Source organism: Phocoena sinus, chromosome 11 (assembly GCF_008692025.1).
Source record: "Phocoena sinus isolate mPhoSin1 chromosome 11, mPhoSin1.pri, whole genome shotgun sequence".
Taxonomy (NCBI): domain Eukaryota; kingdom Metazoa; phylum Chordata; class Mammalia; order Artiodactyla; family Phocoenidae; genus Phocoena; species Phocoena sinus.
In genome coordinates this window covers 47,683,063-47,705,479 of record NC_045773.1, presented here as the reverse complement: position 1 = coordinate 47,705,479, position 22,417 = coordinate 47,683,063, and the positions used below count along the sequence as shown (strand labels likewise).

At 39.4% G+C, this 22,417-nt stretch overlaps 1 protein-coding gene across 3 annotated transcripts in view; it reads left to right on the top strand.

Moving 5' to 3' along the window:
- OXSR1 (oxidative stress responsive kinase 1) overlaps window positions 1-22,417 on the top strand; it is a 101,354-nt gene that overhangs the window by 37,085 nt on the left and 41,852 nt on the right. For all 3 annotated transcript variants that reach the window (XM_032648576.1, XM_032648577.1, XM_032648578.1), the window contains 2 exons: window positions 3,609-3,750; window positions 19,842-19,897. In XM_032648576.1, coding sequence (XP_032504467.1) covers window positions 3,609-3,750; window positions 19,842-19,897 — 198 coding nt within the window. The remainder of the gene's footprint in view (window positions 1-3,608; window positions 3,751-19,841; window positions 19,898-22,417) is intronic.

The following is a 22,417-nucleotide window of genomic DNA, read 5'->3' as shown; positions in this document are numbered from 1 at the left end:
CCACGGCTCACGGGCCCAGCCGCGGGGTATGTGGGATCTTCCCGGACCGCGGCACGGACCCGTGTACCCTGCATCGGCAGGCAGACTCTCAACCACTGCGCCACCGTGGAAGCCCTGCATTGCTTTTTAAATGTTCTGTGCCATAGACTATGAAGGCAGACATGAAATGGTTTAGGGGAATAGATAATCTACCTACATTTTAATTTTTTGCTTTGTTATGAAATTTGTACCAAACCCCTCTTGTTTTCCATTATTTAATTTACTTGCTTTTACTCTAAGAAATTCTTGGGTTTCAGTGGACAGTGTTCATCAAGTAGCCTAGGTTGTTAAAATGCAACTTCTTGGGCCCTACCTCAGATCTCTTGAATGACAGTCTATAAGGTCTGGGAATCTGCATTTTTAACTAGTTTGCCAAGTAATTTCATGCATTAAAGTTCAAGAACAGATTATCCCTGTAGAATATTTCTTCCAGATTGTGCCTAAGGACATAATATGGTATATGCTGATATAGCCTTCCCTCATTGTTCCTTCTTTTCATTAGATATTAATTTGAATCATCCAGTGATAAATCTGCAGTTTTCTTTTGCTTAGAATATTTTACTTTCATCTTTCTCTGAGTTGATATAAAGAATTCTATGTACTTTTGATGTTTGAGGAGGGAGGATTATAGGCACCATCATCATGTTAGACACTGCAAGATGCTGAGGAAATCATATGGAAAAGAAGTGGGGACCTTCCAGGACCAGTATTTGTCAGTTAAGGAGGAGGGTCTTAGTGGCGTGATCATCCCTCCACCTATAAAAATCATATTGTTGGGAGGGAGACTAAAACTGAAAAGACAAGTTATCCCAGGGAAGAGGGGGCTTCCTATCCAGTCTTGTTTGGTATATCTGTTCTGGACATTGTCTGGGGGTGTGCACTGCTTTAATTTCCCTGTTGATCATCGGATGATGTGAAATCAATTAAAATTTTCTAAGACTTTGAAAAGGAGTTCCTGCTTCAAACTCTTTAAAAATACAGATCTAATAACTTTGGTGTGCCCTAGGGTCTTTGTTACTCCATTTCTTGGATCTTCCAGATTAGAAGTTCCCTGAAAGTCAGCAGTCACATGTTTCTTGACATATTCTGTGGCACCTAGTTCTAGATCGCGTATAATATGACTTAATTGTTGAATGAATAAATTGTGTTTTTAATTCCTAGTAGGGGTTTCTCCCTTTGCGCTCCTTATTTTAGATATTCTTTATATTACAAACATTTAACTCAGCTGGGATTTATACATATGTCTTCTTACCGAGCAGTTCTTCTATGGCCTGGATTTCTCAGAAGAATGAAATACATGCCTGTTGGTATAGTCACTTTGCTTTTTGGGAGTTGATTGGTTAAACTAAACAGAACAAAACTTCTTCCTTAGGCCCCCTCTTTGTGAACCAGTCTTGTGAATCCCAGCAATAAAGAGGGGAAAGTGTTAGAAAAAGTTACCTAGAATCTGAAGCCTCCCTGGTTCTTTGTCTACAGAGAGTAAACTGCCCGTCTCCTGCTGGAGGTGGGGTGTGGTCATGGCCTGGCTTCCAGGATAGGGAGGAGGGATCTGGGAATCTTATTCTGCCTTATATGAACTTTCAACCAGTTTTCCTGTGTTCAACCCTTTCCTTCAGTCCCCCCTTACTTTCCCTTATGTGGTCTTTGGTGTTTGTATTCTGAGCCTTTCTGGAGCTCTAGGGTAGGGAATCTACTTTTTCCTAATTGATATACCTCCTGTGCAGGCACTGAAGTTACAGATTTTTCCACTCTGCATAATCAGTTACGTTTTTCTGCTTTCTCTCTTCTAGAAAATTAGTGCTATATCTCTTCTGTTATCTTCTTTCTTGCTTTCTTTTTTATTCTGGGTTTATGCCCTTGTTATCAAGCTTATCAAGTTAGTGGATTTCAAATGGGAGCTAAAGTAAACATGTGTTCCATTCTCTAATGTTTTCGAGGATTCCATCTAGACCACTTCTTTCCATCTGTTTGGAAGTACATTTTTTTCTTTTTAAGTGTGTGCAATAAAAAGCATCCACCAGGACATGTTTTCAACAGAAGCATTTGCCAAGAAATGGGCATCCAGTCTTTTCAGTGCAGTTTATGTTATGTTTCAGATTTCTTGGCACAGTTTTTAATACTAGAGATTGTTTTGCTTTGGTTCTGTGATCTTTATGGGCCATTGTACTGCCAGAAATCTTACCGATCTCTAGCAAACTTTTTTTTAATAATCATCAGTTATGGTAGACAGCATTCTGTGACTTTAATTACTATATGGGTGTCTTTTCCCTCCCTCTCTCTGATTTTTAGGAGGAGCATTATTTCCCATCCTGGGAAGAATGGGATTGATAATACATCTGGGCTGTTATTTTAACAGAACTGCCATTTTTATTCTTTTCATATTTTTCTTTGCCTTACCTGTTTTATTTCTATTACTTATTAACCTGAAACATAATTTTAACCCTTAAATTAGTTTGCATACACATGTGATATTTACTTTCCAAGTTTTCTTCTGTAATTTGACCTGCGTTTCAACTGTGTTTTATATCTTTATTTATACAATGTTGCATTCTCTAATCTGATGTTGGAGGCCTAGATTGGTTTGTTATATCTTATACTAAAGTGTTATTGATGGGTATGGTTTACTTAGGGATTCTTCAGAGGTGATTAAAAATCATCTATTACCAGCCAGGAGATGGAAGCAACCTAAGTGTCCATCATCGGATGAATGGATAAAGAAGATGTGGCACATATATACAATGGAATATTACTCAGCCATAAAAAGAAACGAAATTGAGCTATTTGTAATGAGGTGGATAGACCTAGAGTCTGTCATACAGAGTGAAGTAAGTCAGAAAGAGAAAGACAAATACCATATGCTAACACATATATATGGAATCTAAGGGAAAAAAAATGTCATGAAGAACCTAGGGTTAAGACAGGGAATAAAGACACAGACCTACTAGAGAATGGACTTGAGGATATGGGGAGGGGGAAGGGTAAGCTGTGACAAAGTGAGAGAGTGGCATGGACATATATCCACTACCAAACGTAAAATAGATAGCTAGTGGGAAGCAGCCGCATAGCACAGGGAGATCAGCTCGGTGCTTTGTGACCACCTAGAGGAGTGGGATAGGGAGGGTGGGAGGGAGGGAGATGCAAGAGGGAAGACATATGGGAACATATGTATATGTATAACTGATTCACTTTGTTATAAAGCAGAAACTAACACACCATTGTAAAGCAATCATACTCCAATAAAGATGTTAAAAAAAATAAAATGAAAAAATATACAGAAAAGGGAAAAAAAATCCTCTATTACCTTTTTCAGATTCTCATTAGAAGTCTAAAAAAGATGCTGGTGTAACACTACTCTTTGGATATTAGCGGGCTGCTTTCTGTTTTAGAGTGGAATCGAGAATAAATTATTACTTTAAACTTCTGTATATCCTTATATTTACTATTTTTTCCTTTCTTTCCTACACAGCTAAGTTTATGAAAAGGTTTACATGTGTTTTGATTTAAAAATGGCTCTGAATTATATTGAATGAGTTAAAAAAATCATGGAAAACTGTGTTTTCTCTTTTCAGGTTCTGTTCTGGATATTATTAAGCACATTGTGGCAAAGGGGGAACATAAAAGTGGAGTCCTAGATGAAGCTACCATTGCTACAATACTCAGAGAAGTGCTGGAGGGGTTGGAATACTTGCATAAAAATGGACAGATTCACAGGTATGTAGAAGACAACAGTCTTCTCTTTTGGATAAGTGCAGTGATAGTTGTGCTGTATCATTTCATGGAGGCTATTCCCCATTCTTTTGCACAGTTAATCATAATCTCTGAGTGTTAGCAGGGTTCTTTGTATTACTAGTTGCAGTACATAGTGGTTACACAGCTAGTAAGCATTTAAAAGTAACAAGTACTTTAGTCAAATTGGAAACTCCAGAAACAGGAGAAATTCCTAATTTCCTATGGGAGTCAATCATTGCAATCACTGATAACATTTTGGAGTATTCTTTTCCAGTTTATTTTATATGCTAACAGATATTTAAAACAAAACTGTATGTATAATTTTGTCTCTTTTTTGTTTCCTTTATGTTATATCTTGACTATTTTCTCAAATTATTAAAAGCTTTTATAAAATCACTTTTTAAAATTAAAAATTTTTTTTAAATAAAATGACATTTGAAAACCTGTGTAACATTTTATGGTTCAAGTATTTCTGGCTAATTATATCTATTCAGTCCCTGAGTACAGATAACAATTGTTACCTGTACAAATGGTGGTAGATTCTGTGTTAGTACAAATTTGTTTAGTCCCTGGATTTGGTTTTCCTTCATTTGAAGATATATTTATTTCCCCATCGTTTCTGAAGGATAGTTTCCCTGGGTATAACAATTTGTAGTTGACAGTTCTTTTCTTTCAGCACCTGAAAGATGCTGTGGTACTTAATTGGGGCCTTCATGGTTTCAGATGAGAAATTTGTCATGTGAATTGGTGTTCTTAGGCAATATGTTGCTTTTCTCTGGCTACTTTCAAGGCTGTTTCTTCGTGGGACTTCCCTGGGGGTCCAGTGGTTAAGACTCTGCACTCTAAATGCAGGGGGCACAGGTTCAATCCCTGGTCGGGGAACTAAGATCCCATATGTCACATGGCGTAGCCAAAAAAAAAAAAAAATTGTTTCTTTTTTTTTTTTTTTAGAACAACGATTTATTTATTTATTTATTTATTTATTTATTTATTTATTTATTTATTTATTTTGGCTGCACTGGGTCTTAGTTGCCGCATGCAGAATGTTTTTAGTTGTGGCATGCAGACCCTTAGTTGTGGTATGCGGGCTTCTTAGTTGTGGCATGCAAACTCCTAGTTGCAGCATGCATGCGGGATCTAGTTCCCAGACCAGGGATCGAACCCGGGCCCTCTGCACTGGGAGCTCAGGGTCTCAGCCACTGGACCACCAGATAAGTCCCAAAGTTTGGTTTTGACAAGTTTAATTATGATATGTCTTAGTGTGGATTTCTTCATGTCTATCCTGTTTGGGGTTCCTAACCTTCTTGAATCTATAAGTTTTTGTCTTCACCAGTTTTGGGAAGTTTTCAGCCATTATTTCTTTGAATACCTTTGCAAGCTATTTTCCCTCATCTTCTTCTGGGACTCTAATGATGGAAATGTTAGATCTTTTGTTATTGTACCATATTGTACCATAATCCCTGAGGTTCAGTTTTCAGCCTATTTTTACTCTGTTCAGATTGAGTAAATTTTCTTGATTTGTTTTCAGGTTTGCTGATTCTATCCTCTGTCCTCTCCATTCTACTCTGGAACCCATTCCTTGAGCTTTTTATTTCAGGTAGTGTAGGTTTTCAGTTATATAATTTTTATTTGGTTCTTTTTTATAGCTTTTTTTTTTTGCTGATATTTTCTGTTTTTCATTTGTTTTGAGAATTCCAAATTGTATGTTAGAAGCATTTTCATGATGGCTGCTTTAAAATTCTTGTCAAATAATTCCAAAACCTGATTCATCTTTGTGTTGACATCTTTTTTTTTTTTTTTTTTTTTTTTGCGGTACGCGGGCCTCTCACTGTTGTGGCCTCTCCCATTGCGGAGCAACAGGCTCTGGACGTACAGGTTCAGCGGCCATGGCTCACGGGCGCAGCCGCTCCGCGGCATGTGGAATCTTCCTGGATCGGGGCACGAACCCGTGTCCCCTGCATCGGCAGGTGGACTCTCAACCACCGCACCACCAGGGAAGCCCATGTTGACATCATTTAGTTGTCTTTTCTTTTTGAAGTTTTTCCTGGTTCTTGGTATGTTGAATGATTTTTTAAAAAAATTTTATCATGGATGTTTTGGATGTTATGTTAGGAGACTCTTGATCCTATTAAAATAATAATATAGTGATGTAATATATTTTAGCAGGCAATTGCCCTGATTTTTTAGAGCCCTTGCAGTGTTGTTCTGGTTTGTTTTGTTCCTGTGGCACTGCTGGGGCTCTCTTCTCGATCCCTGCTGATACCACCCATTGGAGTAGAGTGCCCTTCCCCAGGCCTGGTGCTGCTAGCTGGAAGGTGGGAGATAGTGGCTGTGCTTGTGGGTCTGTGAGCACTTCTTGGGCTCACCTTGTGGGCCAGGCCACCTGGTCGCAATTGGGCTCCCACTCATTCTGTGGTATTGCCTGTGGACATTAAAGGCACTTTTCTGGGCCACCTTTTGCTACTGAGTGGGGAGTTGGGAGACACTGGGTCTGGGTCATCCTTTGCCACTGTGTAGAGCAGCGATCCTCAAACTTTTTAGCACCAGGGACTGGTTTCATGGGAGACAATTTTTCCACACACTGGGGTGGGGGTGGGGGAATGGTTTAGAACAGGCCACGGCCCAGTAATGGTCTGCGACCCTAGGGAATGGGGACCCCTGGTGTAGAGGACCAAGAGGTGCCAGACCTGGGTCACTTTCTGCTGCTGGGTGGAAGAATGGGCGATATTGGCTGGGGCTGTCGGTGGTGCTGGTGTAGGCAGCATGGGCCTAACTGCTGCACTAGATGTGGATTGGGCAATGGAGTTTCCTGTCTGGTCTTCATTGGCACCTCTGGTTCTGGCCTAGTCGGTCAGCCTTCCATTCCAGCTGTGTAGTCAGGGATGGAGTCCCTGCTAGGTCTGAGCTGTGCTGCCCCTTTCCTGATCCTTTGGCCACAGAGAGCAGGCTCAGAACTACTACTTCTTTTTTTTTTTTTTTTGGTCTATGCCTATTGACAGTTCTGGGTTGCAAGACTATAATACCCAGTCCAGGATATATGAGATTGAAAGAAAACTCAGGGAAGTGGTATAGTGCTTTGTGAAAGTGGACTTGGATTAGTTGTAAATGTGTAGAGCAAACTCTAGGGCAGCCACTAAAAAAGGAAAAAAAAAAAGAATTAATATGCTAAGAGAGAAGAGAAAAATAGAATCATATAAAGTGCTCAATTAAAACCAAAGAAAGCTGAAAAAGAATGGAAGAACACAACAAGATAAAACATTTAAAATCACCTACTTTTAACGAACTACAAAAATAAGAACAGACTGAGCCCAGAGTTAGCAGAAGGAAGTTAAATAAAAACATTACAGTGGAAATATATGAAATACAGACTAAAAATACAGTTGAAAAGATCAATGAAACCAGTTTTTAAGAACTGGTTTCTTAAAAAGATAAATAGACAAATTGTTAGCTAGACTCACCAAGAGAAAAAGAGAGAGGACTCAAATAAATTAAATTCAGAAATGAAAGAGGAGACATTACAGCTGATACCACAGAAGTATAAGGGATCATAAGAGACTACTATGAACAATTATATGCCAACAAATTGTACAACCTAGAAGAAATGGATAAATTCCTAGAAACATACAATCTACCAAGACTGAATCATGAAGAAATAGAAAATCTAAATGGACCAATTACTACTAAGGAGATCAATTCAATAATCAAAAACCTCCCAACAAAAATCCAGGACTGATGGCTTCACTGGTGAATTTTACTAAATATTTAAAGAGGAACTTATAATAATCCTTCTCAAACTCTTCCAAAAACTAGAAGAGGAGGAAACATTACAAACTCATTTTACAAGGCCAGCATTACCCTGATACCAAAGCCAGACAAGGACACTACAAGAAAAGAAAATTACAGGCCAATATCCTTGATAAACATATATGCAGAGATCTTCAACAAAATGTTAGCAAACAAAATTCAACAGTATGTTAAGAGGATCATACAGCATGATTAAGTGGGATTTATTCCAGGGATGCAAGGGGGGTCCAACATCTGCAAATCAATCACTATGATACACCACTTTAACAAAATGAACGATAAAATCATGGTCATCTCAATAAATGCAGAAAAAGCTTTTTGACAAAATTCAACATCCTTTCATAATGAAAACTTTTGACAAACTGGGTGTAGAGGGTGTAACATAATAAAGGCCATTTATGATAAGTCCACAACAAACATCATACAAAAAATGATACTGACCTCTATCTTATACCATACAGAGGAATCAACTCAAAATGGATTAAAGACATGAACTTAGGACCTGAAAGTATAAAAACTCCTAGAAGAGGGCTTCCCTGGTGGCTCAGTGGTTGAGAGTCCGCCTGCCGATGCAGGGGACACGGGTTCGTGCCTCGGTCCGGGGAGATCCCACATGCCGTGGAGTGGCTGGGCCCGTGAGCCATGGCCGCTAGCCTGCGCGTCCAGAGCCTGTGCTCCGCAACGGGAGAGGCCACAACAGTGAGAGGCCTGCGTACCGAAAAAAAAAAAAAGACCTCCTAGAAGAAAACATATCCTTGAAATTGGTCTTGGCAATGATTTTTTGGATTTGACACCAATCGCAAAGGCAACAAAAGCAAAAACTTTAAAAATTAGACCACATCAAACTAAAAAGCTTCTGCACAGCAAAGGAAACCATCAAAAAAGTAAAAAGGCAACCTACTAAATAGGAGTAAATATTCGCACATCCCATGTCTGATAAGGGGATAACATCCCCCAAATAGGAGGAACTCATACAATTCAGAGGCAAAAAAATAAAAACAACCCAATTTAAAAAATGGGAAAAGGACCTGAATAGACATTTTTCCAAGGAACACATATAAGTAGCCAACAGATACATGTGTAAAAGGTGATCAATATCACTAACCATTGGGGAAATGCAAATCAAAACGACAATGAAATATCATCTCACACCTGTTAGGATGTCTGTTATCAAAAAAACAAGATACCAGGCAATTCCCTGGTGGTCAAGTGGTTAGGACTCCGTGCTTTCACTGCCAAGGGCCAGGGTTCAGTCTCTGGCCAGGGAACTAAAATCGCACAAGCCATGTGGTGCAGCCAAAAAACAAAACAAAAAGACAAGATATCAGATGCTGGCAAGGATATGGAGAAAGGGAACCCTTGTGTACTGATGTTGGGAGTGTAAACTGGTACAGCCACTGTGGAAACAGTATGGAGGTTCCTCAAGAAATTAAAAATAGAATTACAGGGAGACTTCCCTGGTGGTCCAGTGGTTAAGACTCCGCACTTCCAGTGCAGGGGGCACAGGTTTGATCCCTGGTCTGGCAGCTAGGATCCCACAAGTCGTGTGGCGCAGCCAAAAAAAAAGAATTACAATAAGATCCAGAAATCGCATTGCTGGGTATATGTCCAAAAGAAATGAAGTCATTATCTCAAAGATATCTGTACTCTCATATTCAGCATTATTCACAATAGCCAAGATATGGAAACAACCTAAGTGTGTGTCATGGATGAATGGATAAAGAAATTGTGATACACACACACACACACACACACACACACACATACAATGGACTTTATTCATCCATGAAAAGGAGGAAGGCCTGTCATTTGTGACAACATGGATGAACTTGGAGGGCATGTTATGCTAAGTGAATTAAGCCAGACAGAGAAAGACAAATACTGCATGGTATCACTTAATATGTGGGGTCTTAAAACACACACACACACACACACACACACACACACAGTTAAATTCCTTGAAATAGAGAGCAGAAAAGTGGTTGCCAGGGGCTGAGTGGGTGAGGGAAACAGGGAGAGGTTGGTACAAACTTTCAGTTATAAGATGAATAAGGTCTGAGGATTTCATGTATATCATGTTGACTATAGTGGATAACACTGTATCATTGCAGTTTGCTAAGAGAGGAGGATTTAAATGTTCTCAAAAAAAAAGTAAATATGTGAGGTGATAAATGTGTTAATTAACTCTATGGAGTTAATCCTTTCCCAGTGTATATGTGTACCAAACCATCACATTGTACACTTTAAATATCTTACAGCTTTATTTATATCTTAAAAATTTATTTATCTTACAATATATCTTATTTATTTATATCTTATAATTTTATACCTCAGTTAAAAAAAAATCACCTACTTAACCCTAATCCATCAGCAAACAGACAAGCAAAGGCCCAGAAAAGTAACTGATCAAAGATCAGACGACTACCAATTTGTAAAACTGAGGTTTTAAGGAGTAATCAGAATATGGAGGAAAAAACCAAGGTATTCCCTCCCCCTACACACAAACTTTTGATTAGATTACCCTGAGAGTAGAAGCATTTTAAAGAAAATCAGCGTATAGTAAGTGAAATCACTCATCTATAGAAGCATCTCATTCTAGGAAAAATGAATAATTCTTTCCAGTTGTTTAAGTTTTTCCACCTGCTTAAGTCTTACAAAAGAAACAAACTTTTTTTAATTAATTAATTTTTATTTTCGGCTGTGTTGGGTCTTCCTTGCTGCGCACGGGCTTTCTCTAGTTGTGGTGAGTGGGGGCTACTCTTTGTTGCGGCACATGGGCTTCTCATTGCAGTGGCTTCTTTTTATTTTTAATTTAATTTATTTTAGTTTTGGCTGCATTGGGTCTTCTTTGCTGTGCGTGGGCTTTTCTCTGGTTGCAGTGAGCTGGAGCTACTCTTTGTTGCGGTGCACGGGCTTCTCATTGCGGTGGCTTCTCTTGTTGCAGAGCACGGGCTCTAGGCACGCAGGCTTCAGTAGTTCTGGCACAGGGGCTCAGTAGTTGTGGCTTGCAGGCTCTAGAGTGCAGGCTCAGTAGCTCAGTAGTTGTGGTGCATGGGCTTATTTGCTCTGCGGCATGTGGGATCTTCCCAGACCAGGGCTCAAACCCGTGTCCCCTGCATTGGCAGGCGGATTCTTAACCGCTGTGCCACCAGGGAGTGGTAGCTTCTCTTGTTGTGGAGCATGGGCTCCAGATATGCAGGCTTCAGTAGTTGTGGCACGCGGGCTCAGTAGTTGTGGCTCGCGGGCTCTAGAGCACAGGCTCAGTAGTTGTGAGGGCTCAAACCCGTGTCTCCTGCATTGGCAGGTGGATTCTTCACCACTGCGCCACCAGGGAAACCCCAAACTTTCTTTTTATGAGGATAAAAGAGAGTAACTGATTCTAAGGAATAACATGTAAACTAGAAATCTTGGAAACACTGAAAGTATATTCTTAAGACAATAGTATTTTTCATCTAAAATTGTACCTAATCAGTTGTTTTGTACCTAGTTAAAATAATGTGTTAACAAATGACTGAAAAGGGGGTATGACCAAAGGGTAAATGTTTAGGAATTTATTTCCCACACTGTCAAGGGAAAAGGTGCCCTGAAAAACAGGATTCCTGTCCTCTGAATGGTGATAACCCTGTGTATACATACCTTGATACTAGCAATGAACATAATTCAGTTAATACCTCAGTTCTGATTCCATGTTCATCAAGTAATCTTCTAGAAAGACATATGCCGTAGACTGCTAATTGGCCCCTAATATGTCTCCCCTTGTTTTAGAATTAAAAGAAAAAAGACATTTTTTACTGGGCACATGAACATCCAGAGGAAAGGCGGCATTTCATAGCCTCCTATGCAGGCCAGATTTGACTGTGTGATTTAGTTTCTAGCCACTGTGATGAAAACAATAGTGTTCCCTTAACAGGTTTTATCAGTCCCAGCACCACTGACTTTTGGGCTGGGCAATTCTTTGTTTCAGGGGCTATCCTGTGCATTATAGAATGGATCTAGCAGCATATCCGGCTTCTACCTATTACATGCCAGTAGCAGACACGTACACACCGACCCCAGTGCCCATTGCGACAACCTAAAATATCTCTAGACATTGCCAAATACGCTGAGAACCACTGCTCACAGAAAGTGACATAACCTCTTTATGCCCTTTCCTTCCTTCCATTGAAATGTGGATGTGGTAGTAAGGCATCTTGGACTGTGCAGCGAGAACTTAGAGATGGTAGAGCAATAAAATATGAGGAACCTGAATCACCAACTCTGTGGAGTTACCATGCTGAACTGATGTCACTCATGCCCAGACTGTCATGTGAGAGGAAAAAAAATTTATTTTACCACCATATAGATCATCAGTGATTGACAGACTCTGGCCCACAGGATGAATGCAGCCTGATGCCTGTTTTTTGTTTGTTTTTTTGTTTGGGTTTCTTTTTTAAAATACAGCCATGCACATTTTAGCACTACAGAGAAAAAGTAGTGGTGACAGATATCATCTGCCCCACAAACCCTATTTACTATCTGGCCCTTTAAGATAATGTTGACCCCTGGTGTAGATAATAATGACAGCTAGCATTCACTGCAACTTGTGTGCTAAATACTTTTTTTTTTTTTTTTTTAGTATTTATTATTTGGCTGCACTGGGCCTTAGTTGCAGCATGTGAACTCTTAGTTGGAGCATATGGGGTCTAGTTCCCTGACCAGGGATCGAACCCGGGCCCCCTGCATTGGGAGCATGGAGTCTTAGACACTGGACCACCAGGGAAATCCCTAAATACTTTTCTAAGTGTATTTTCTACCTTAACCTGATTTAATCTTCACAATTATTTTATGAGTTGGTACTATTATTTTTTAATTAATTAATTAATTTTTGGCTGCGTTGGGTCTTCATTGCTGCGCATGGGCTTTCTCTCTAGTTGCGGTGAGCAAGGCCTACTCTTTGTTGCCGTGTGCCTACTTCTTGCTGTGGTGGCTCCTCTTTGTGTGGACCACAGGTTCTAGGCACATGGGCTTCAGTAGTTGTGGCACACAGGTTCAGTAGCTGTGGCACACGGGCTTAGTTGCTCCGTGGCACGTGGGATCCTCCTGGACCAGAGCTCGAACCCATGTCCCCTGCATTGGCAGGTGGATTCTTAACCACTGCGCCACCAGGGAAGCCCCTGGTACTATTATTATTCCTATTTTACAGATGACGAAACCAAGGCAAAGAGAGTTAAGTAACTTGCCAAAGGTCACCCAGCTAGTGACAGAGCTGGGATCTGAATTTAGCAGTCTACTTCCAAAGTCTTCTAGGAAATATTGTGCTAATCAGTGATGCTGGGCATACATATCATGCTGGGTTTAAATATCAATTATAGTTTTTAGTTACTAACTCAATAGAATTTAGATCTGCCACTGAATTATTATTCTTTAAATATGCAATTGTTGTCTTATTTGATATATCCGTATCTTTATTTTTAAAAGTCAAAGTCTTCACTTTAGAACATGGATAGAAGTATGTTCTTTTCCCTAAACCTTTACATACTCAGACTTTATATAGTCAATAGTAAAATTAACCCAAAATACACACTGAAATACACGTTAAGTCCACTGTTTTTTTTTCTTTTTCTTTTTTGCAGTACGCAGGCCTCTCACTGTTGTGGCCTCTCCCGTTGTGGAGCACAGGCTCCGGACGCGCAGGTTCAGCGGCCATGGCTCACGGGCCTAGCCGCTCCGCGGCATGTGGGATCTTCCCGGACCGGGGCACGAACCCGTGTCCCCTGCATTGGCAGGCAGACTCTCAACCACTGCACCACCAGGGAAGCCCCACTGTCTTTTTTAGAAAGCAATCAAATTGACTTACATCAAGTTCAGGCACAAATTCAATCTGTGCTCAATTGTGTATGACTGTAACATCTACTTTGTTAAATCTGTCAGCTCTCATTTAGCTAACTGAGTAAAAGGGACAAAAAAATATTGAAAGAAATAGTGACCTAAAACTTCCAAATTTGAGGAAAAACATTAATCTACAAATTTAAGAAGCTTAACGAACCACAGTTAAGATAAATAACAAAGAGATCTATACCTAGACACATCATAGTCACACTATTGAAACCTAAACACAAAGAGAATATCTTGAAGGCAGCAAGAGAAAAACAACTTATCATGTAGGGGGAGTGCTATTGACTGAATGTTTGTGTCCCCTCAGAATTCATATGTTGAAACCTAACCCTCAATGTGGTGGTATTTGTAGGTGGAGCCTTTGGGAGGTACATAGGTCATGAGGGTAGAGCCCACATGAATGGTATTAGTGTCCTTATAAAAGAGACCCCAGAGGGCTTCCCTGGTGGTGCAGTGGTTGAGAGTCCACCTGCCGATGCAGGGGACACGGGTTCGTGCCCCGGTACGGGAAGATCCCACATGCTGCGGAGCGGCTGGGCTCATGAGCCATGGCCACTGAGCCTGCGTGTCCGGAGGCTGTGCTCTGCAGCGGGAGAGGCCACAACAGTGAGAGGCCCGCGTACCACAAAAAAAAAAAAAAAAAAAGAGAGAGACCTCAGAGAACTCCCTTGCCCCTTCTGCCTTGTGAAGATACAGTGAAAAGGTGGTCACCCATGAACAGGGAAGCAGCCCCTCACCAGGCACCAAATCTGCCCCTGCTTTGATCTTGGACTTTCCAGCCTCCATAACTGTGAGAAATAAATGTTGGTTGTTTAAGTTGCCCAGTCTGGTATTTTTGTTATAGCAGCCTGGACAGACTAAGACAGAGAGCATCAGTATGATTAGGAGGAGTTGACTTCACATCAGAACCGTGGAGGCCAGAAGTAGCTGAAGTTAGCCCTACAGCACTAATGACCCCTTTGAAATATAGTCCTCTGCGATTGAAAGATATTTTATAGGTACATACAGGTTCAGGATTGTTATCTTCTTGGTAATTATTCCCTTTTTTGTTGTTGTTGTTATATAATGATGCTTTTTATTCCTAGAAATGCTTTTGTATTAAAGACAGTTAGGTCTTATTTTAATAAGGCTTTACTGGCTTGCCTTTGGCAAGTATATGTTTCATTGTGGCTCAGTCTTCCCAGGGTCCTAGGTTTATGAGCGGTCTCAGTTCTCTTTCTCAACCTTAAGCTAGCCCAATGCCATGTATTCTGTTTATGGGTAGATTTTAAAGCCTGAGCTCCCTAGCTATTTGGCGGAGTATCTCTGTTCTGTCTCCCAAGGCTTACTGCTCCGCTCTTAAGTGTCCTTTTCATTTCTGAAGATTGAAGATTTCCTTTTCTTTATTTCATGTTCATTTATGTGGCAGTTTCCCCCCCTAATGAATTCAGCATTTCTTTGTGTTTGGAGAAGGGGAATGGTGTATCTTGGGGCCAAGGCCTGGGTAGTAAGTGATGAAAGTCTGCCATGTTGCTGGAATGGAAATTCTCTTACACATAAAATCAGAGAACCTTAATGTTGGCTTCATATTGGAATCACCTGGGAAACTTTAATAAGTACCAGTTCCTGGATCCACTGCCAGAAATTCATTTAACTGGTCTATGATGAGGCCTTGGCATTGGGACTTCTGAAAGTTCCCCAAGAGATCCTAATATGCAGCCAAGGCTAAGAACCCTACTTACACTTTAGCCAAGATGCACTGAGATTTCAACAGGAGAAACGTTGGGATAAAGTTGTTTTACTGGGAAACAGAGATGGATGTTTTTAGTAGGTTTTGTTACTTCTCATATCTTTAGAGTCCAATTGTTATTTCAGGTAGATTTGTGTCAGTCTGGTGGATTAGGTCAAATAATTTTACTGTTTCTACTGTGTTTTCTCCTTGACTCCCCAGGCTTTAGAGGTTTTGACTAGGGTGAACAGGTCTCTAAATTAGACTTACGCTTTTCTCTCTGTATCTACGTACCCAAATATTTTTCCCATTTAAAGAGGTTAGCTTTAACAGAAATGGTAGATATTTAGTCAGTTTAAGATGCCTAAATGTAGTGTATTTTCCAGCTTTTGTCTTGATTCATTTCTTCTCTTGGCCTTTTTCATGTTTTCCATAAACTGTGCCTATTGATGAGTCATAAAAATGTAATGGGGGGCTTCCCTGAGTGTGCAGTGGTTAAGAATCCTCCTGCCAATGCAGGTACACAGGTTTGATCCCTGGTGGCACAGTGGTTAAGAATCCACCTGCCAATGCAGGGACACGGGTTCGATCTGTGCACCACAACTACCGAGCCTGCGCTCTAGAGCCCACGAGCCACAACTACTGAGCCCATGTGCCACAACTACTGAAGCCTGGCGCCTAGAGCCTGTGCTCTGCAACAAGAGAAGCCACCGCAATGAGAAGCCCACTCGCCGCAACTAGAGAAAGCCCGCACACAGCAATGAAGACCCAATACAAGCAAAAATAAAATAACTAAAAGTAAATAAATTTTTTAAAAAATGTGATGGGGAGAAACTTGTGTTCTGTACTAATGAGAAAGTCACTTGTCTATGATATTCCTTTTAATTTTAAAAGGAATCTGTAACTTTGGTGCAATAGTGACTTGTGAGAAAGGGCATCAAGCTGTGAAAAACAACACTCACTGTTCTTGCTATTTAAGAGTGGTTGGAGAAAAAAAAAAAAAAAAAAAGAGTGGTTGGAGGATTTAGCTGTTGGGGCTGTTGGGTTGCTTGAAATCCTTTGAGACAGGTAACAAAGGTTCTTCAGTTAAGGACTATTACATTGATTTCCAGAGATTTAGTTACAAATCTTTTCCTTGAAAGGTCATTTGCCCTGTTGTGTGTGAGGACAGACTGTGGTGTGTTTAATTGTCCAGTGAGCCATTTAGCTTCATGATCTTCCTCTGCTTTTACTCTTGGAAACTGTTCTGTATTTTGCACTTTTGGTTTGAAAAGGGAAACATGAATTGATTATCTGGAGAATTGATCAGGAAAAGTAGTCACCTGAAGTGTAGGTTCTACTGAAAATGGATTACTGTTTCTTCACTTAAGACAAAAGCTTAGAAAACATTATTTGAATGGGTAATGCAAATATAGGCTTAGAAATTCAAATGGTACAAATGGTATATGATAAAAAAACAAGTCTTCACCATATCAACTGTGCTAAAACATGGTGATAACTATGTACTCTTGATATGATGTGATGAAAATGGCACTTGACTTCTGTGGTTTTCCTTCCCAAAACTCATAACAACAGTTTAATCATGAGGAAAACATCATACAAATTCCAATAGAGGGGCATTCTACAAAATACTGGACCGTTACTCCTCAAAACTGTCAAGGTCATTAAAAACAAGGAAAGTCAAAGATTAACTGTCACAGACAAGAGAAGCCCCTAAGAAGACATGACAACTAAATGGAACATGGTATCCTGGGAAAGAAAAGGGACATTAGGTTAAAACTAAAATATTTGAATAAATTGTAGACCTTAGTTAATAGTAATGCATCAATACTAGTTCATTACTGTGGCAACAGAACCACTTAACGTGTCATGTTAATAATAGGGGACCAACTGCGTGACAGGTGTATGGGAACTCCTCTGCACTATCTTCTCAATTTTTATGTAAATCTAAAACTGTTCTAAAAATAATAAAGCATTTTAGGGACTTCCCTGGTGGCGCAGTGGTTAAGAATCATCCTGCCAAGGCAGGGGACACGGGTTCGAGCTCTGGTCCAGGAGGACCCCACATGCCGCAGAGCAACTAAACCTGGGCACCACAACTGCTGAGCCTGAGCTCTAGAGCCTGCGAGCCACAACTACTTAGCCTGCGTGCTACAACTACTGAAGCCCGCGCACCTAGAGCCTGTGCTCTGCAACAAAAGAAGCCACCACAATGAGAAGCCCGCGCACTGCGACGAAGAGTAGCACCCGCTTGCTGTAACTAGAGAAAGCCCGCTCACAGCAACAAAGACCCAAGGCAGGCATAAATAAATAAACAAATAAACAGACAATAAATAAATATAATAAAGCATTTACAAAAAGAAAAAATCTCCTTCCTTCACTGAACCTCTAGTACCCTGGTCTAAAGGGAACCACTTCTTGCCATTTTCTTGTGATTCCTTTGAGAGAGATTTTTATGGCAATATAAACATACTGTATATATCTCCCTCCTGCTTAAAAAAAAAAAAGACAAATGGCAACATGATGTATGTAGTATTGTTATTTCACTTAATATATTTGGAGATTGTTCCGTATTAACATATATATTCGTTAGTATTCATAGTATTTCATTATATAGATAGACCATAGTTTAACTGCTCTCCTATTTAGATGGATAGGAGGTGGGAGTTGGGAGGTGGGATGGCAGGAGGGAACAATTTTATTTTTGTATTTAGTTGGATTGATTGATTTACTACTCCACATCTCTTCAGAAACAATCAGTTTTTATTTTAGTGTTTAGTTGGATGGATGGATTGATTTAATGATTCACTTATCTCCATAAGGAGATTTAAGGCAGGTTGTCTTCTATTTAGTTATTTAAATCTATTTGATGAATATCTGGGAGATGCCCCCTATGCACTAATTATAATACTAAGTAAGTGCAGATGATATAGAAATGTACTAAGATATGACTCATGGTGAAATGAGAAAGATTATATTTTTATGATCTGTACTAACATTACAGCCTGCTGCAGAAACACAGAGGAGGAAGTGACTAAACTATATATTGTTTTTCCCGTTAAATTTTAAGATGAACCCAGAAAAAGGAGTTGAAGGTTCATGGTTGCCTTAGTTGAATGGTCTTGTCACCAAGGGAAGGAAATATCCTCAGTTCTCTCCTGTTCATGGTGTAGACTTTAGGTTTGTAGGGCAAAGTGAGCCAACCTCCATTCTAAGTCAGCCTCTGGGAAAGGTCCTATAAATTGCTTGGATTTATAAGCAGAAAAAAATACTCAGTAACATGATTTCCGAATGATTCAGTATATATTCAGGAAAGGTATTGTATACTCTTGGTATGGTGACGTTGCTACACACAGTTGTGAAACTGTTGTTCATTGTTTACCAAGGAATGGTTATAGCTAAGGATAGGGGAAAGAAGACAGGGACAAGGAAGAGATGAAGTGTCCTTTCACTGGTTCTTTTTCCTGACAAATAGTGTCTTCTTCCATGAGCTAGCCTCACTTTTCTTTCTTGTCTAGTAGCTTCAAGGCCTGGCTCTCTTTTATTTAATTATATTTATTTTTAATTATGAAACAAATAAGTGAGTCCATTCCCACAAGACTCTGATCCCACTCCTCTCCACTAAAGGAAATAAATTCATTGCTCTCTGTGTATGGAAAGGGGTGTGTGCGTTTGTGTTGTGTGTAACATTAATGGTGGCGTACAAAATGCACTGTCCTATTTGATTTGTTCACTTAGCAGTATGTATTATGTATTAGAGGGCATGACATGTTGATTGACCTTAATCCATTTCATGGATGTAACAGAATTAATTTAATCTTTTTGCTGTTGTTGGCTTTCTAGGTTGCTACCATTTTTGGTTTGTTATTACAAACAATTCTGTAGACAACTCCCTTGTATATTCTGTGAACATTGTGAGAGTTTCTCTAGGTTATCAAAGAAGTGGATTACTCATAGGAATTAGGGATTGTAAATTTTGCTAGATATTACTGACACATTATTGCATGAGAAAAACAAGTTGTAGATTTGAAGGGATAGTACGATATCATTTATGTTGGAAGAAAAGTCCAGATATGTCACAGGAACATATTCCGTTAACTAGACTGATAATGGTTGAAAACTTTGGAGAGAATACTAGACTTGAGAACAGTGGTCAAAAGGAACTTTGGCCTTTTCAGTGATGTTTAGGTTTTTATAGCAGGAAGTGTTCATGTATGACTTGAGCTGTTATATATAGTTACTAATAAGAATATAGAGATGTTTGAATAATTTCCATCATGTATTTATGCTACAGGCATAGAATAGTCCCTGTTTTCAACCACACACCATTTAAAATTTTTGATCATATATTAGGGTGTAGAAAAAAATCATTGTATTTTAAAAAGTAGATAAGGTGATAGTAAGTGAGGGTCACATTCTTTGGCCACTATTATCTCAATTGAGTATTTAATAACCTCAGATTTTCCAAATTTAATAGTAAAAAGCTATATGTTATTGTTTACAATGTTTGGATTATAGCACAAGTGACTACAATTTTTTAAATTCTACTGTTGGCCTTAATACCCTTTAATGCAAAATAGAACATTTAAATATTGACAGTGTTGTGGTGAATATAGTGAACCGCTTAAATTATGTGACTCCAGAGCATAGGTGTTTTTTAATAAGTGATTCTTTTTTTTTCTTAAAGAGATGTGAAAGCTGGCAATATTCTTCTTGGAGAAGATGGCTCAGTACAGATTGCAGGTAATGATTAATATTTCTTTTTATTTTGGTTTAATGGTTGATAGAACCACATTACTTATCTGTTACGTTTTCTTAGTTTTCTCTTCTATCCCCTGGACCCTCTCTGGTCAAACATACTATGTTGACACATCCCTACTGACTCAAGGTATCTTCCACTACTCATCCTTCATTTTCAGTCTTAGGCATTTTCTGACCATTACTCATTACCTTACAATTATCTACTCCTTATCCCCATTAAAGTCGTCATCTGTGGGTTTTCATAGCATTCTTTACTTTCTTTTAAAGGAGAAGTAGTCAAGAAACCTCATTGCGTTTAAGAATAAATATGCTACAGAGAGGTGATACAGAACTGCTTCTGTCCTGGGAGAAATGGGGTATTTGCCAATTAGGAAGAGGCATCTGAGAGGTGGAAGTGTACTTTTGTCAGATTCAGAGCTAAAGAGACAAGAACTGGAGTCCAAGGCCTGCCAGTGTTGCTATCCTGGTGAAATGCCCCCTCCACCAGGGTGAAACTCCAGAATAGCTGAACTGCAGGATTGTAGATCAAGCAGATCATCTGAGAAAAAACCTCAGCTTGGTCCCACACTGCTGGAACAGTCAGATGTTTGGCAGGAGGAAAATAACCACCCAAACCTTGAATTATTTCTTCAGCTTTAGAAGATAATTTAGGCACACATCTTCATGTCCTCAGGTAAGGGAATATTTTAACAAAGCCACATCATGTTCTAACGTAAAGAAAAAGATTGATAAATTTGGCTCCTGTAAAATTAGCAACTACTGTTCATCGAAAGAAGAACAGTTTGTCACCATTAATAAGTAAAAAAGCAAAACCACAGAGAAGATATTTGCAGCATGAATAACTTGACAAGGGGCTCAAATTTAGAACATACAAAGAACTCATTAAGGAAAAATCAGATAATCTCAAATGACATCAAAACATAAATATAATAAAAGGTGGTCAGCCTCACTAGCTAGCAATTAAATGCAAAGTAAAATAGCATTGGGGATACCACATTATACTGACTGACGTAGCAAACACATCTGACAGTACTAGTTATCAGTGTGGATGTAAAGCAAGGGAGAATCTCACCCTCTGATGGTGGGAATATAAACAGTACCAATACTTTATTAAGTTGAAGATATGCTTACCCAGAGACTTTAGCTTCTAGGTGTATGGCATAGAGAAACTCATACTTCAGTGTGCCATAGTGCTCATAAGCATTGAAAGTTTGAAACAGTCCCAGGTCTTTTGTTAGTAGAATGGATAAGTAAATTGTAGTTAATTTATACTTTGGAATACTATATAGTGATGAAAATGAATAGAACTACAACTGTATACAAAAGCATTAAATAAATTATAAAAATATAGAGTGAATGAAGCTAGTCAGAATATATAGCTTGTGATTCCATTTATATAAGTTCAAAACCAGGCACAATTATACTGTATTGTTTAGAGAAGCAAAATCAAGTGGTAAGAAACTAAAGAAGAGAGAATTCTGGGAAGATGGCAGAGTAGGAAGCACCAAGAATCTTCTCCCCACCTAAACAACAATTGAATTGGCAGAATTTGTCTAATGTTGGAATTCTGCATTCCACTGATTGCTTGAAAATTCTAGGGCAAGACTTGGAAGGTAAATTACAGTTAATTTCAGAGCTGCTCATTCCTCACCTATCAGCCACCTGGCAGGCAGCTATGCACATGTTTTTGGAGCAGCTTGCAGGAACCATGGTGGCAGAAAAGATCCTGTCCTCCAGATATCCAGGATATGCTCTGATTACTGATTGCTTCTGATCACAGAGGTACAAAGAGACAGGCAGCCATTGTTGTTGCAGCTCCTCCCTTTCAAGTGATTTCCAAGGGACTTTAACAGGCCATGGCCTTTTTTCCTTCCCTTCTCTTGCCCTTTTTGGAGCCAGACTTTAAAGACTAGGACATCAAAAAACAACTACAGGGGAAAACAAAACAAAACAAAACAAAACTATAGAGACTTTCCTGGCAGTCCAGTGGTTAGGACTCTGCGCTTTCACTGCTGAGGGCCTGGGTTTGATTCCCTGGTCAGGGAACTAAGATGCCACAAGCCACGTGGCATGTCCAAAAAAAAAAACAAAAACAAAAAACAAAACTACATTTGCAGGGAAAATTGGAAAGTGAATGTACATTCCCAGGAAAAGGTGCAGAAAAGATCTGAGAAGATCTTAACTTTACATTTCAGGCTGATGCTTAGCACAGATACAGCCTACCACAACCCCCAAAAAACAAAAAAAAATAACAAAAAACAGCAAACCCCAGGAAAGGGGGAGAATCTGATTTCCAGCATTACCACCTTATTAGATTCAAATGTCCAGTCTTCAACAGCAACAAAAAAATCACAGAGCACTCAGTGAAACAGGAAAGTATGGCCTATTCAAAGGAAATAAATAAACGAACAGAAACTATCACTGGAAAAGACCTGATGGCACATCTACTAGACAAAGACTTTAAAACAGCTATCTTAAAATGTTCAGAGAATTAAAGGAAGA